At 33.9% G+C, this 18,081-nt stretch overlaps 1 protein-coding gene across 1 annotated transcript; it reads right to left on the bottom strand.

Annotated features, from left to right (window-relative positions):
* Nucleotides 1-12,427: 12,427 nt before the first annotated feature.
* On the bottom strand, nucleotides 12,428-13,021 carry LOC131874170 (uncharacterized). Its single transcript, XM_059217420.1, has one exon. The coding sequence runs from the start codon at nucleotides 13,019-13,021 to the stop codon at nucleotides 12,428-12,430; it is 594 nt and encodes a 197-aa protein (XP_059073403.1).
* Between the last annotated feature and the right edge of the window lie 5,060 nt (nucleotides 13,022-18,081).

Genomic DNA, 18,081 nt, shown 5'->3' with positions numbered 1-18,081 from the left:
CTCATATATCTATTTCATTACTGTTCAGTTGACTTGTTCTTACTACTGTTTAGTTTCACAGTATACATATCTATTATTATATATATATCTGCATATATTCCATAGTTATATATATATATATATATAATCAATCCTCATATATCTATTTCATTACTGTTCAGTTGACTTGTTCTTACTACTGTTTAGTTTCACAGTATACATATATATTATTATATATATATCTGCAAATATATATATAATAATATATATGTATACTGTGAAACTAAACAGTAGTAAGAACAAGTCAACTGAACAGTAATGAAATAGATATATGAGGATTGATTATATATATATATATATATATATATATATATATATATAAACTAAACAGTAGTAAAAACAATCAACTGAACAGTAATGAACACAAATTACCTAGAATTTATGCTAGCACAGTGCCAGCCAAACAGTAGTGAAAACAAAATACCTGAAATATATATATATATATATATATATATATATATATATATATATATATATATATATATATATATATATATATATATATATATATATATATATATATATATATATATATATATATATATATATATATATATCTGCATATATTCCATAGTTCACTTATAATAATATATATGTATACTGTGAAACTAAACAGTAGTAAGAACAAGTCAACTGAACAGTAATGAAATAGATATATGAGGATTGATTTTATATATATATATATATATATATATATATATATATATATATATATATAAACTAAACAGTAGTAAAAACAAGTCAACTGAACAGTAATGAACACAAATTACATAGAATTTATGCTAGCACAGTGCCAGCCAAACAGTAGTGAAAACAAAATACCTGAAATTTACACAGTCAAAAATTATATAAACAAACAAAATACCTTCGATTTATGACAACATAGACTAAACAGTAGTGAAAATGAAAACAAAATACAGTAGTGAAAACAAAGTACCTGGATTTTATGACAACACAAAGTCAAAAATTACATAAACAAACAAAATACCTTCAATTTATGACAACATAGAGAACTAAACTAAGCTAAACAGTAGTGAAAACAAAATACATGAAATGATAGACAACTAAACTACATAAAATGATAGACAACTAAGCTAAAATCATATATTATGTGCATAGAGTCAGTCTGCAACAAGAAGTAATGTATGCAAGAATGTGAGTGTACCTGGAATTTATGCTAGCACAGTGCCAACCAAACAGTAGTGAAAACAAAATACCTGTATTTTATGACAACACACAGTCAGAGATTATATAAACAAACAAAAACAAAATATCTGTATTTTATGATAACACACAGTCAGAAATTATATAAACAAACAAAAAACCTGCAATTTATGACAACACAGTCAACTAAACTAAACAATAATGAAAACAAAATACCTGAAATCTATGACAGCACACGATCAGATATTATGTGCACAGAGTCAGTCTGCAGCAAGAAGTAATGTATGCAAGAAATCTTGATTATTCACTGAACGAAGGAGGAATGTGAATCAGTCTGCAGCAAGAAGCAATGTATGTATGCACTGAACAAAGGTCTGCAGCAAGAAGTAATGTATGTGCAAGAAGTAATGTATGTATGCACTGAACAAAGGTCTGCAGCAAGAAGTAATGTATGTATGCACTGAACAAAGGAGGAATGTAAAGGTTTTACAATAGCGCAGGGAGAATGTAATTGTAAAAACTCTCCTTCATCGTAAGCTACATTAATATGACATTTTCCCTCCTTTTTTTAAATCTTATTTGATTTGTTTGATCTGTGGCTATTTTTTGATCTTGCTTGATCTATGGCCATTTTATGATCTTGCTTGATCCGTGGGTATGGATTTCTGCATTTCTATTGGATAAGAGTACATGAGGTGGATTTATGGGAGGTAAATTTAAATTTTTTTTGCATTAATTGTTTGTTTTCAATCGAATGGAGAGCCTCACAATTGCTCCATTTAATGTTTCAGGGCCCAGATTTGGTGGTTGCAAACTAGAATCTGAACATTTATATTCAGAAGCTGGCTATTAGAGGATGACAAGTTGAACAATTGTGAATGAGTGATGGGACTGTTTTGCCTCACAAGTTGGTCAACCATACATCAGTGATTTGACACTTTATCATGTAAAATTGTACAAATTGTAATATAATGTTTTATATTTGTTTTATAAAATTATACAAATATTAATATAATCATTTTACAACTGTATTTTATATCACATCAAAAGTGTGCTGAGTTGTAGGAATGTTGTTTTAATTTATTTAATATGAAACATGTATTGAATGTTTTTTGTTTAATAGTTGCATGAAATTTAGTAAATCAATGATACATGCCATAATAATTCAAACTGATTTGATGTATTGCAATTATTGATATATAAAGACACAAAAAATGATATATTTTTTTTCAAAGAATAGTTTTTATTTGTACAATTATTGGAACAAAAGGTATCAACAACCCTCACAATAATTGGTACATGCTCAACTACTGGGTCCTTTCCCCTAAATAGATATGCTAAATGGTTTTAATTTTTTTTTCTTATTCTAAATTTGAATCTGTAAGTGTTGAATTTTGTTTTTAAAGAGCATGATTATTAATTTCTTTTTGTAAGACAAAGCGAGGATCTAAATAGAGACGAATGTATATATTTTGTGTAATTTAAACAAATATGTTTTTGATTTAAAATGTAGTAGATTTTATACTTAAATTCTAATTATAAATATTAAATAAATCTATGTGACCTAAGTAAGAAATCAAAGTCAACAATAATTAAATGAGAAAAAAGTTCATTCAAAAGACTAAGAGCCTTTAACAAGTCCTAACCCCTTTTATTTTTCATGCGTTTCTTTTTTTTAGGTTTCATAATTGGAAGACGCATGGAGGAGTCTGCCAAATCTTCTCACTTTCTTCTATACTAAAGGCTAAGAAACTATTGTCTTGAGTTCAAGAATCGAGTAATTCTAAAATTGATTTTTTTAGATTTATTGTTCAATTATTCTGAAAAGAATGAAACATTGCTATGTTGCAGAGCATTATTCTTGAAGTAATTTTATGCTATTACATATTGAGAAATAGTTTTTAAATTAAACGATGTCTTTATAATTTCATCACTGCTTAATTATCACAATTTGAAATTTCGATCCCATAAGCTACAAAATGATCATAAAAGATAATTCTCAAGTCGTAAACTTAATTTTAGCGACAGTCACCTTGTAACATATAATTTTTTTTAACCAATTACAACATATTGAAATTGTACCGTATCAATTTTTAACACTTACACTAAACCAAATTTTAGATCTTCTAAAGCCTTTGTCATTTAGTAGCAATCTCCACAACAATAGCTTCTGGTCCAATTTAACTACTTGAGTTCAACTATTATCTAAATATTTAATTTTACCTTGACAATAGTTATTTACAAGTTACCCTTTTATTCAACAAACTTCACAAGAAACAAACCTTTTGTTACCTACTTCATCAACAACATGCACAAAAAACATCGTTTTTACATGATTACATAAAAATACTCTGAGGACTTAAATGTAATTTTTTCGACATTAAATGCTATAGCAATTTAAGTTGCATTTCCAAATGCAATTGATATCTTGCCAATTGTAGATGTAGGCACACATATTATTCAAAAAATAAGTTTTATATATAAATCTTCTATAATTCTGTTTTGTCCAACAAACACTCCCTTGCACATAATCAAGGAATTTATATCCTATTTTTAAATCTATTGTCGAATTTCCAACTTTTTGCAACAATTAAATTTAATAGTTCTCACGGCTCTATTTTATCCACATCATATTTTTAGCACAATATTTTGTTTGGCTTTTTCTATCACTTTTCCCAAGGACCTATTGTCAAGGATGCCAATGAGGAAAAATGGGTAGAGTAATTTGAGGGGGGAAAATTTTGTGTGTGTAATTACATGCTTAACAAGAGTATCCTATTGTAATTTAGGTGTTAGATTAAGCTTTGAAAATTTTCTTTTGAAACTAATACAGTTTTTGGCCTAAAAGCAAATGAGCATATGCATCTTTGTATTTATTTTTTTCTCTTGTCCCTCAATTTTTATATTTCATTGTTTTTGCATTAATAGTTATTGTAGTTGACAATTCTGGAATGCATCTGGTGTTTGGAAGAGTCTCATTCATAGATGTGCATCATTTTTATCAAGATGAGATCAATACAGCAACCCAAAGTTCAGATGTAATTGTTTTGATGATCTTCTAATATCAAATTTCAATTACTCTATAATTAATGAGAGTACCAGAAGCAACAACCAAACTTACTCAACTCAAATCCAACCACAATGAAATTCATTAAAAATGAGATGAACCAAAACCAATGTCCTTGCAACTACTTCATTTCTATTGAGAGTATATGAAAATAGATCTGAATATCTGAGATATGGCAGTTTGTCACCTTCCAAATGAACTCGCATATGAGGTAGTGGCTTTTACAGGTGTGGGAGCAAGTGTAATAACTTTACAAAAAAATATACTATATCCACCATTAATAAATATGACGCATGAAAATAACCATCTAAACGATTGTGCAAGGTGGGGCCTGCTGAAAAGAAACCAGAAATTAGATGGCAGAAAAAGACGGTGTGAGGAATTGAATTTCGGTGGGCTATGCCCACATATATAGCCTATCGGCTAATTAATGAGAGAGCAAAAGTAAAACAATGTCTTTTTCTTAGAGTTCTTGTCAAATGCTGGTAAGACGATTTTGTTTTTTCATATGTGGATAATTGAAGTAAGACATGAGATTATTGAACATTTTTAATTAACTGATATTAGCATTCTCTTACCCTTAACACATAAGTTCTTGGATTCTTGATTGTGCTCCACAAAATCATGATATGTAGAAGTCCTTGCTAGTAAGACATAAAATGAATCTACCTCAATTGTTATTAAAGTAAGATTTAAATGTACATTATGTTTGATAGTTTGAAATAGAATTTAATGGTTAATGAATACATACTTACTATGTTTGGAATAAAGTGATAGTAAAAAAAATAAAAATGAAAAGAATACAACTCTACACAACAAAAAAATGGAAATAAAATAACAAATCACATCAATTGTCTAATGGAATGAGCCTAAAACAAAATGAATCATACTTGGATAGATACATTTTTGTGATTGTGGTCAGATTTGAGGGGAGCAAATAAATGTTGCACACATATATCGTGTGAAATAATTTTCTATTAGTTGTGATAGATGATAATTATGATGTGATCTATTCACTTGTGAAGTAATATATAATATTTTTATTATAATGAGATAATGAAATATAATAAATATACATAATCAATTGTACATGATAGTAGAAAAATAAAAAATATACAACACAACACTAATATAAATGAAAATAAAATAATAAAATATATAATAGTACCACAGAATGAGTTGAAAACAAATTGAAATAAATCATGCTTAGGTGATACATTTGAATGTTGCAAATCAAATTTGAGGAAAAAATATATAATTATTGAGAATAAAAAATAATTGTTGTACATATTTACCATGTAAAATAATGTATACTCCATTAATCGTAATATAAATTGATACATATTGAAAGTGTAAGTAGTATAATATTTCAAAATGTTTTATACTTAAATTTATGATGGAGAATTATGTAGAATTTATTATTAATATAAATAAAAAATCTTATATTATGTATAATATTTAAAATAAATAGGAGCTTGAAAATTTATATTATTTAAAAAAATTAAATAATATAGATTATTAATATATATTTTTTATTTTTGACCCATTCATGGGTTCCCAAGGGTTAATCCTACTAATGATCGTCTAGATAGAGAGACAATTAAATGGTCAAAACCAGAGAAGGGGTGGGTGAAAATAAATTTTGAGGGAGCTTCAAAAGGTAATCCAGGGATCTCAGGAGCGGGATGTGTGGCTTGTGATGAAGAAGGAAAGGTCATGTGTAAAGGGGCTAGAAGACTTCAAGACGACACTAATAACGAGGCGGAAATCCAAGCGGCTTTACTTGTTGTTGATTTAGCAGCTAATCTAAAGGTGTCAAAATTACATTTAGAAGGTGATTCTCAAACTGTTGTCCATGCTCTGGTTAAAGGACATACCTCGTGCTGGAAATTAGACAAGTATATAAAGATAACAAGTGAAAAACTCAAGTTGTTTAATAATTATTGCATCTCACACGTGAAAAGAGAGGGAAACACTCTTGCAGATGAGTTGTCAAATGAAGCGTGTGGCCTCAAGCCAAGGAAGGTGAGGTGGCGAAATGACAGAAACAAAATTGTTGAATAAAGTTAAGATGCACTGCCAAGTTGGTACGACAATAAATTTAAATCCCTTGTCAGAAGTTGGTTTTTTCCTGCGCCAGTGTGAGTTAATGAGCAGTTATTTCGACATGCTCTGAAATGGCGGCGATGGTGGAGAGATATGCATTCAATGCCAATTTCGTAATGCTCGCATGGATTATGAATAGACCTAGCGAGTTCGTGAAACCAGTTTTGAATCTGGTTTTATCATAAACCTCTGCATTTTTTTAGAAGCTTCATATATGGAAGCTAATTTCACCTTGGAGTCTTCCAAACTGATGTCGGCATTTCGTGGTCCTATTCCGCCAAAGAAACTTGAGAGGATGTTTCTCACTAAAGACCCGTTGCTTTTAAAAGCGGTTAAGTTGGTTTTAAGAGAAGAGGTGGCTGTCATTGGTCATCGCTACAGATGCAGAGCAGACATCTATTTGTTGCTCTTGGCTTGGGGTCTAGAGCTGGGACACACGGTGGATGAGGTGTGAAAGGTGATGCAGAGACTAATCCCAGGAGAATATCTATTAAACCTGGAGTCTTTGCTGGAGTGGGCGGTGTCGGGATGGGGATTTGATCTTGCAGAAGGTATCCTGGAGGCAAATGAGGAAATGAAGGTGCGTCACTCGCACATTCAGTTTCTTCAATGACGTGAGGAAGTTAAATTGCGGTTTAAGGATGATGCAAAGAGAGGGTGGGAAGGGATTTTAATCTTCCTCCAGATCATGGACATAGAAGATGTGATCAAGCAGGAGGGTGGCGGGAGAGCGGCGAAGATTGTGAGCCCTAAGAGGAGGATAACAAGGAGACTATCCACAAAACTAGCTAAACAAGCGGGAGATTATGCAGATGATGGAAGGGATGGCGAGGTGGTTTCTCCGAGCCGACAAGGTGTAGCGAGCAAGAAGGCAGGAGGAAGGAGGAGGCGACAACATGTCAAAAGTGGAGACTCTTGCTGTAATTGGGTGTTTGGTGAATCGAGTGCCCCAACTATAAAAGGTGTCAAAGAGGAACCATGAATAGTTCACTACAGGCACGGTACCCATAGGTGCCAATTATCTCCGCTTTTTTTTATCAGTTAATTTCACATTTGAACTTTAAATTTCAGTTTGAAATGTCTATTTTTTGACAGGCAAGATGTAATAAGATTTTTCGTACTCTTAAGTTTGGGGAGGGGATGTATGGGTGCTGGTTACTGGTTTTGAATTCCAGTTTTTGGGAGGGTGGTGATGGCAGTCATGGTTGTCTTGTTTTGGGAGGGTGGTGATGGCAGTTCATTATCTTTGAAGCTGTAATACTTTAAGTTTAATTAAATAAATATATATATTTTACCGATCAAAAAATATAGATATATTTTTTGATTTTTTAATCTTTTAAATTTATAATAAAAATTATTAATTAAAAGATCATTTTATTTTTTTTATTGATAAGTGCTATCCAAAAGGGGGATAGCTCCCTTACATCATATTCTTTTCTGCCATTACATCATTTTACTCAACCTAATCCAGAGACTAAGCAAACACAGAAGCTTGAAATCGTCTAATTCTCCAGGGCCTGGAGAATAAGAGCAAGGTGTTCAACGATTTTAGTTACTTTGACAACAACTGTCGTCGAGAGCCATTTGTCGCTTGACCCCATTAGTTTGTGGAAGGGGCCTATGTTTCTGTTGATGACTCCAGTCCTGTATACTTCTCAGGCATTTTCGATTAAGAAAAACTTCTTCCTTTCTTTCTCAGCCTTTGTCTGCTCGATCTCCTCATCGTCAGAGCCTGAATCCTCTTCCATATCTGAGATGTAGTTGGAATGGTTGAAATAGTTGCCAAGAATGCTCGCCCATTTTTTTGACTCCAGATCCAAGATCGCATTTGCTATCGCCTGCCCATCTACCAAACGGACAAACCATCAATCTTTTGGATGCAAACTTCTTTGGAGTCCAAGATGTCTACCAGAGGGTGGATCACGACCTCGTATATGAAACTGATCGCACCAATGGTGACCACCACCTAAGATGGAATTGACCATTCTCTATAAAGCTTCCCACACCCTTTCGTTAGTGTGGAACAGGCACCGACATTGCATTTGAAATGTTTCATCTCTGCACATGCAACTTAGACCAAAACGATGCACCATTTTGGATGCAATTTTAGATTCTGCTTTGCAAATTCAGTCTTTCCCCTTGGTTCCATTTATACAGGAGGAATGTCCTTGTCGATCATGACCATTCTGGGAAAGAATTGACATCGCATGTCTTCCCCGATCTCAATGCTCTGTTTTGATTCATTTTTTCTGACCGCAAGTGCAAACTCTACATCATTCTATGTTTTCGAAGTTGGTATTTTGATATTTTTTGAGGTACTTGCATATTACAAATTTGTTTCCCTACGTGCCTCGTGACTCTTCGAAGCCATCATTTGCTCTTATTCCTTCCTAGTTTATCCTATATATGTCCTGCATTTCTGGCTATTTATCTCCATATCTTGCTTTATGATTTGGATAGATCATTCCACTGTATCTCATGTATGATTTTTTCTTCACCGCTTCTCAAGGCTATGCCTATATTTGCCAGGTAATCAATGCCTTTGTTCGCTTCCCGATAAACATGCCCAATTTTGTATTCCAGGATTCGTTTTAATAATTCTATTATTGAATTCAATTTCCTCTTTAGCTTCCAGTTTGGAATGTTTTCATTTTTAACAGTGTTTATTGTTATCTGTGAATATCCTTCGATGTCCAAATGGGAAAATTCCTTGCCCTGCACAAAATCTCAAACCTCTTTCAAGGGTCATGAATTCAGCTTCATTGTTGCTTGAAATTCCTAAATAACCGTAAATATCTGTTACCATGAATCCTCTGCTATCTCTGATCATACATCCATAGCCTGCCTCCCCCGAGTTACTTTTTGTCGTGCCATCAAAGTTCATCTTGAATCTTCTAGGTTCTGGTGGAGTCCACATTACATTTTTTCTTCTATATTATTTTGGGGGAAATTAATGAATCCCACTTAACTTGTATATTTTTATCCCATATTGACAAGTATTCAACCTTCCTGCAGTATGCTTTGATTTTAGCCAATTCTGATATCCCTAGTTTTATCTTTTCAATAACTCTGTCAACACTCAGTTCTTTTTCTTCAAATATCCTTCTGTTGTGTTCCTTCCAGATTTGCCACACAACAAAGGATGGAGATATTATCCATAGGGATCCCCATAGTGATTTTTACTTGATTATCGGCCATCGTCTTATGAAGTTCATAAGTTGTCCTCCATAGTTGTGGACCAATTCAAATGTGAGCATACCCAATTCCAGTATTCCTTTGCAAAGGGACAATCATAGAGTAGGTGGCAACTGGTTTCCTCAGATTTCCTGCATAAAACGCATATGCTTGGCCCATTTATTCCATATGTTTTTAATCTTTCCCCAATCAAAATTCTGCCATGGATAGCTATCCACAAGAAAACCCCTGATGTGGGTGCTACCATCTTATCTCAACATAGCTTTGTGGGCCAGTCACACTTCTCCTGCTCCACCATTTGTATCTGGTAAGCCATCTTAACCTTATATTACCTCGAGTAAGCCGCACACCATATAATTTCATCATCCTCCCTATTTAGTATGATTTTCCTTCGCCTCATAATCTCTTTGATCCTTCTTTGAGTTTCCTCATTCATGTTCCGGGTTTTGATTACTTTCCATTCAAAGTTATCGCTTCCCTGTGGTGTCTCCTCTAGGTAGTTAGCCACATGAACCCCATAAATTCTTTTTGCCTCTTTTATCTTTTATCAAATCATGTTGTTCAAATCCTTCTTAAAGCTTTTATATCCATTCCATGAGTCATGCCAAAATTTTGCTCTTCTCCCATTCCCAATTTTCCATGTGAGATGATTGGTGATTACATGTCTACATTCTTTCATAAATTTTCATACTGCAAATCCATTGCACCTGTTGTTTATTGTTAGTATTCTTGAAGGATCATCATTGTCCAGATACTTTTTTTGTATGATGCGACACCATAACTTATTCGATTTTTGATACATTTTTCCATATTAATTTGGTCCCGAGTACAATATTTTGTAATTTCATCTTCCTCAAACCTCCCCCCTCCCCCCCATTTTATTTAGACTTGCACACTATGTCCTAGTTCAGCAGTGGAATCTTTTTATTTCTTTGGCCCCTTCCCACAATTTTTTTTTGAGAAAACTATCCAAAGCATGGATTTTGACAATTTGAAACACGACATTGCATATATTGGCATGAATGACAAGACAAACTTAATTAGATGGATTCTTCCAGGAAGGGCAAGCCACTTGTTTTTGTAAACCTCGGTTTTCAACCTACATTTTGTTATAAGCTCCTCCCATAGCTCTGGTCTAGAGGCTCCAGTGAACATTAGAGCCCTGAGATATTTGGAAGAAAGTGTGCCAATCTTCCATCCAAGTTTTTGACAAATCCTAATTTGTATTTCTTTCTTTATGTTAAAAAGAGAAATCTTTGTCTTCCTGTTATTTATTTTCTGACCAGCTACATTGGCATACACCATCAGGGCATTTTTTATGACTTCATCGTCTCACGGAGTTACTTCTCTGAATAAGGTAGTATCATCTGTAAATTAGGAGTGTGTTATTAGCTCAATGTCTTCATGTATGACTAATACTTTCCATATTTTTATCTCTCTCAATTTATGAATGTGTTCGCTTAATGCTTCAGCCGTTAGTATGAAGAGGGAGGGGGAGATGGGATCCCCTTGTCTAAGTCCATTGCTACTACCAAAGAAGCTGAAGAGTGCGCCATTAACTGCCACTAAGAAGTGTGTAGAGCTTATGCAGCTTGTAATGAGGAGAACCCAATCTTTTCCAAAGCCATTTTTTTCCAATACCTCAAGGAGAAACTCCCATCGCACTTTGTCATATGCCTTTGATATGTATAATTTTATTACCATTGCTTTCTTTCTCTCCATGATTATCGAGTGTAAATATTTTGCCCTGAGTATGATGTTGTGTGCAATTTCTCGCCCAAGAGTAAAACCATTTTGCTCTTCTGAGATGACTTTTGGCAGCAGTTTTTTAAGTCTCTTCACAAAAGCTTTTGTGATAATCTTGTAAATTATATTGCAAAGTGCAATCGACCAAAATTCTTCCAAGGATTTTGCATCAGAGTTCTTCAAAATGATAACCAAGATAGTGTTGTTTAGTTCCTTTGAAAATTTCCCTTTCTTCCTTACTTCTTCTACCACCTTCAAAATATCTCCTTTCATGAAATTCCAGCAAGTCTGGAAGAATTTGTCATTAAAGCCATATGGCCTTGGTGCTTTGTTCAGGTGGAGACCAAACAAAGAAGCTCAAATTTCATCTTCTAAAAAGGGAGCCATCAACATTTTGTTGTCCTTGATGATAATTAGCTTAGGCCTTTAGTATATCCTCACAGTCCTTCGCGAAAATCACTTTCTGCAGTGTTTAGGATACTTGAGAAATATTCTACTGCAGCCTGACCAATACTATCTCTGACTTGCAACCTATGACCATCCTCACATTCTATTTCACTTATTTGATTGAAGACCTTCCTTGTTTTGATAGAGGAATGAAAGTATTTGGTGTTTTTGTCTCCCTCTTTGATCCAAAGTTTCCTAGCCTTATCCCTCCAATAAATTTCCTCTCTAGCGAGAATTTATGTTAATCTATCCTTCAACTCTTTCTCTTCCAAGTAATCTTCTTTATATCATCCTTTATTGTTTTCTTATTCAAAACTTCTAATTCCCCTTCCAATTTTTCCTTTTATTCAAATATGTTTTTAAAAACTTCTCTATTCCAAATTCTTAGTCGATTTTCAATGTTAGCTGGTTTTTTTTAAAAGCAATAACTGGGTGTACCTTTAATGTGTTTGCAATCCATCCACCAACCTTCGATGGTTTCCTTTAAATATTTTTCTCTCTGCCACATGTTCTAGAACTTGAAGTATCTACCACCCCAATTTATATTTCAAATCCAATTTCTTGTTGTATTGGGAAGTGATCTGAGAGGCTATAAGGAAGAGTCTTGACCATCATTCGTATACTCTTCATTATCCAATTCGACCCAACCATAAATCTATCCAATCATTCTGTAATGTTTGTAAAACCCATCCTCCTATTTGTCCATTTGAACCATCCTTCTGATGGTATGCAGTCCACTGCCTCAATCTTTTGAACAAATTCTCTAAAATCCAACATATCTCTACTTATTATACTCATGCCTCTGTTCTTTTCTGATAGATCCATAATTTCATTGAAATCCCCTTCAACAATAAATTTCTTAGTACCACTTTGTCGAATTTGTTGGTTGAGATCCTCCCATAACTTGGTTTTTTCAACTGTATGACTGGGCCCATAGATACTCCATAATAGAAAAGATGAAGTATTTAACTTGCTTTGAATTTGACATGAAATCCAATTTTTACTTTTATTGACTCCTGACACATTTATTGTGTTTGGGTTCCATAGAATTCCCAATCCTCCAGATGGTCCCTCCGCATTTTGAAAAGTGCCCATCCAACCCCTGCAATGGTTTACAAATCTTTCTCCATCCGTAGTGCAACATTTCGTCTCTTGGAACATTATTATATCACATGCTACTTTTTCCAGATGGCGTTTCACCATCCGATGTCTCTCAGGGGCCATCAGACCTCTGACATTCCAGTTGAGAATATTCATTGCTTCCCAAGGGAGCGATTAATTCCCTTGGTACTTTTCCTCTTCAGAAATTCCACCACACTCAATAATCACTTCTCAGTTGCCTCCTCCCTCTTCTATTTGTTTGTTTGTCTACCTTTGTTGTTCTTGCCACTCCCAAGCATTGTCGTCACAGATTGATTAACACATTTGGTGTCGAGGATTTCTAATTCATCTTCTTCCTCTGAATCCCATTCCTCCTCTATCTCCTGAGCAACATTTGTCTATGTATTGATGATGCATTTTTCACTAGCTTCTTTTCCTTTTTGTTTTTGCGAATGCATTCCATCCTTATCCAGAGCATCCCTATTCTCCTTCAAGTTCGATCTAGTTTGATTCTCCTAATTGTAATCTATTATTGCCTTTACTTTGTTTTCAAAGGAGCCTTCTTGTTTTGTTCGAGAATCTCTAATTGAACTTCTTTGCTTGTCCTGTTCTGAATTTTTAGGTCTCCAGACTTTCCTATTTTGCTTTGGAATTCTGCATTGTTTCGTATAGTGATTTCTCTTTCCACATCTTAGACAATAGTATTTTTCTTCCTCAATTTCAATTGTTTGTATCCAATCACTTCCATGGACTCTTAATCAAATTTTTGGTGGGATATTCTTTATTGTCACAATTTGCAATCTTGCATATAGATAAGAGTCTCATTTTGCTATTTCAACATCAATATCGATTAGGGTTCCTAATGATCTATCGATTTTATACAGGGCTTCCTCTGTCCAATATTCCATAGGCAAATTGTTAAGGCGAATCCAAACCAGTTTTTCATATGGGGTAGAGCATAGTGGATTGAAGTTTCTATGCCATTTTTGGATGTATAAGGGGGCAAATTCCATATACCATATCCCACTCTGTAATATTTTATGTCTTTCTTCTTTCGAGGCAAATATTACAATGAAAAAACCATGGTGAAGGAATTTCATGATTTGCAGGGTGTCCTAGGTATCCTCTATCCATTTGCATATTTTCTTCCTATTAGCCCTAGGATCGATGAATCGACAGATTATTGCGACGCCCTTTAAAAATTCCAGGTCCTCACCAATTTCCTTTGTAACTGTAGCGTCATAAAATCGTGACCCTACAATTTTCAACCGCATTTGGGTCTTCACATTGGCGAAATGAATCCCTAAGCCTGATTGGAGACCCGATACATGCTCATACCTCCCGAAACATGCATTTCCTCGCACCATGCATTGCCTGTTCCTGCTTTCTGTCCTAAATTAGGGCAGGACAGGGGCGTGGCACGTGGCGCCCTTGTCCTTGCCCTATTTTGGGCCCCCTCCACTTAAATCCTGCATTGGGCTTGTCAAATGAGAAGCAAGAAAAGGTTTTCTATATCGGCCTAAGACGAAAAATCAGTCAAATAACCCTAATTGGCAAGTATATAAGACATTTTTCCCCTCCTATTTGCATAAGTGAAAGTAAGGTGAACAAGCATTATCGTCATTCAAGCAATCAAGCATTCAAGCATTCCTTTCAAGCATTGAGCATCTAAAGTCTCCTTTCAAGGCTAGGTGTTGCATTCAAGTCAAGGATTCAACCATTGAAGAGGAGATCCCTATCAACATTCAAAGCATTCAACTTCACATATCCTTTCAAACAACTCTATCAACATTTCAATTGCATCCTCTCTTGAGGTGAATTCTACTTCAGTCATTTACTTGCAAGTACTTTTCATCATTTGGTTAATTCCAAAACCAGGGTTTGACCTAAAGGCAAACCCCAATCCCAACAACATTTCCTCTCTTTTTTGTGTATAGGTTGCAGGTGCGCAACTGTATTTGCAGGTTTAAGCTTCATTTTTCAAAGATGGAAAAACCCTTTTCGACGCGTGGATTTTTCGGAGGACCAAGGACACTTTCAACATAGTCTTGACAACTTTCGCTCAAATTTATAGGGGAGCTTCGTCTCGACATTTTACTGCTAATTCTAGGTGCACAGCTTTATCTCGCATTTCTATCTCAAGTTATAATCATTTCTTTTTCATCTTTACACTTAGTCTTAATTCACTTAATTCATCCTATCGATTCTAAAAGAGGGGTTACTTTTACTTTCCAAATTCATTGTCAATTCACTTAACATTCGATCTCTTTCCATTGATATTGGATCTAGTGAATTCGACCCCCCTCTTTTAAATGTAATGTGTGAAAAAGGTTCCTTTGTGAAACTTTCACTCCTTTCTTGAGGAGGGTAAAGCTTTCCTTTTGATCTCCTCATCACCCCTTTTTCACCATTACATTTTGGTGAGCCCGAAATCTTACATGCTTGACATTTCACATTATTGCATATTTTTCATTTACAAGTTTAATTTTCTTGCAAAACTTAGTGGTTAATTCATCAAACCCCTAGTTGTTAAAATTGGAATTGAACTTGTGTGTTGCAAAAATTGATATCTATTATTTTAGATATGAAAATTGCATTAAATTCAATATCTTCTTTGTCTTGTTCAATTTGCAAATCAATTTTACAAAATTAAGTGGTTAATTGTCAAAACCCTAATTTTCAAAAATCAACTTGAACTTGTGCAAACATTGGATTCACATTTAATTTTCAGATTTAGGACTATTTTCAGACTTGTCTTCTTCCCTAAAATTCAAATTTTCAACTTCCCTCCCTTTTCCAAAATTCAAAATTTAAAAATTCAATGGTTAGGTCCTAAAACCCTAATTTTTAAATTCACTTGGATTTTGTATAAATTTCAATCAATTTTAACCAATTTCAGTTTTTTTTTAATTATTCAAGGTGTCCCTATCCACTAGGTTTGACCTTTTTCAAATTTGCAATTCAATTTCTTATATTTTTCAAAACCCTAATAGGGTCATATTTTCACATTCAAACCTTAATTTCGCATATCTAAACTTCGTAAAATCAACCAATTTTTTGAGGTTAGCTCTAAAATTATCGTAGCTTCCATCCTTGATTTTTTTTGAAAAGTTGAGCGGACCATGTGCAACTTCAACACGGTCCCTGGCTTTTTTCCCGAAATTTCGAGAGACTGTTATGACTGTATTTAATTTCTTAAATCCAAAAAATTGGCTGATTTTGTCGAATTTTGATCCCTCTAAAATAAAAAATACTTCACAAATTCAACATCACAAATTTCAAGAAAAAAATTAAAATTAAGAGGTTAATTGTAATCTACCCTAATTTTAAAAATACTAATTTTGTCAATTTTAATTTTAAAGTTAAGTGGTATCCCATTGGCCCTAATTTTCAATTTTCAATTTCTTTTCATTCACCATAAAAAAATATTTTGGAAATTGTGTCATTTCTTCTTTCAACAAAGTTCAAATTGTATAATCATCATTTGTGCATTATTCAATTTTGCAAACTTTGTTCCCCAAATTCAAAACTCAAATTCAAATGTTCCCTCTAGTGCATGAGTTTTACCACTATTAGTCCTACGTCTACTATCCCCATTAGATGAAAAATTATAATTAAGGCTTCCCAAGGTTTAATTCCCGAAGAGATGGAGCCTAATTTGGGTGACTTCTTCAATGAGGATAATGCTAATTCTTCTCATCCTAATAGCATCCCTATCTACCCAATTGATGATTCCAATGATGAAGAAGAAGCTTTGACTAGAGTTTCCATAGATCAACTTTCAAAATTGGACATCAATTTGATAGCTTTCAACAATGGATGTCCCAAGAGTATCCTAGTAGTGAAGCTCTTCCATTAATTGAAGGTCTAAAATGCATGATTCAAAGTGATAAGAATGGAATTGATATATTGTGTGGCATTGCTCACATTGTTGATTCTAATTTCATGCCTATAAAGAGTTGTGTTGAGAACTTAGGTTATTCACAACCTCCTATACAAGTCAATCATTCTATTCCTTTGACCACTTCAATAACTATCATACCTACTTTTACTTCAAACATGATGACTACATCAACTCAAAATGTTGTACCTACAACCATTAGTCATGGGGGAAATCCCTCTTCTTCATTCAATCCTCCATCTTTATCTATGCCTTCAATGAGTATTCCTATTGTCTCTCAACCAATCAATGTGACACAAGGGAGCAATTCATCCAATCATTTTATCCCTCCTTTTAGTCTCTCATTTCTTACTCAATCGTCGCCTATGCCTACTTACCATAGTGTTCCACCACCCTATTCTCAATCAATGCTTTATTTCAACAACATCACACCACCTTCTCAGTCAAACATGTCTAACATGAATTCTTCAATCGAAGCAACCATTAATAGCCTTGCCCAAACTGTGTCATCATTGCAACAATAAATTGCTTCTATGAGTCAATCCAAGTTTAGTGTGCCCACATTTGATTTTGAGAGCCCACTTTCTCTTGATATTGTTAGAGTTCTCCCTCCTGAACACATTGAAGTCCATCAATTGGAACTCTATAATGGAAAAGGTGATCCTTTAACACATGTCAAGACATTCCAAACTTTGTGTACTAACTTTGCTTATGATCAAAGATTGCTTGCCAAACTGTTTACCAAAACACTAAGAGACAAGGCTTTACAATGGTATTTCTCTTTGCCTTCCTATTCCATAACTTCTTCTCAACAATTATCAAATGCTTCTATTCAACAATTTAAAAACAACATAGGTCCTAAAATCACTTTGACCAATTTAATGCATTGTAAACAAGGTGTTAAAGAAAAAGTGACTGATTTCATTGGTAGATATAAGCATTTGTATTCTCAAATTTCTTTTCCAGTGCCTGATAATGATATTCAGAGAATTTTCATTTCTAATTTGCAAAATGACATTAGGGACAAACTTCTCCTTTATGAGTTTACTTCATTTCTGTAGCTGTGCGCAACACTTCACAATTATCAACTGATTGTGAGTCAACTAGAGCAATCTACTCCTATGGCTCCGAGTGATAAGGGTTAGAGTGCTCAACAACCGTTTGTGAAATTCAAACCGAATAAAGGCTTCATCAAATTCAATGACACCATCAACAACAACAATGTGAATGCTACAACAGGTGCGCCTCCTATTTCGTAATTTTTCAGAAGAGAAAGATAAATTACCCCTTTGAATGAATCTTTACATAGAATTAT

This window comes from Cryptomeria japonica, chromosome 3 (genome assembly GCF_030272615.1).
Source record: "Cryptomeria japonica chromosome 3, Sugi_1.0, whole genome shotgun sequence".
Classification (NCBI taxonomy): domain Eukaryota; kingdom Viridiplantae; phylum Streptophyta; class Pinopsida; order Cupressales; family Cupressaceae; genus Cryptomeria; species Cryptomeria japonica.
Note: the sequence above shows the minus strand (reverse complement) of the source record. Positions and strands in the feature narration are given on the sequence as shown.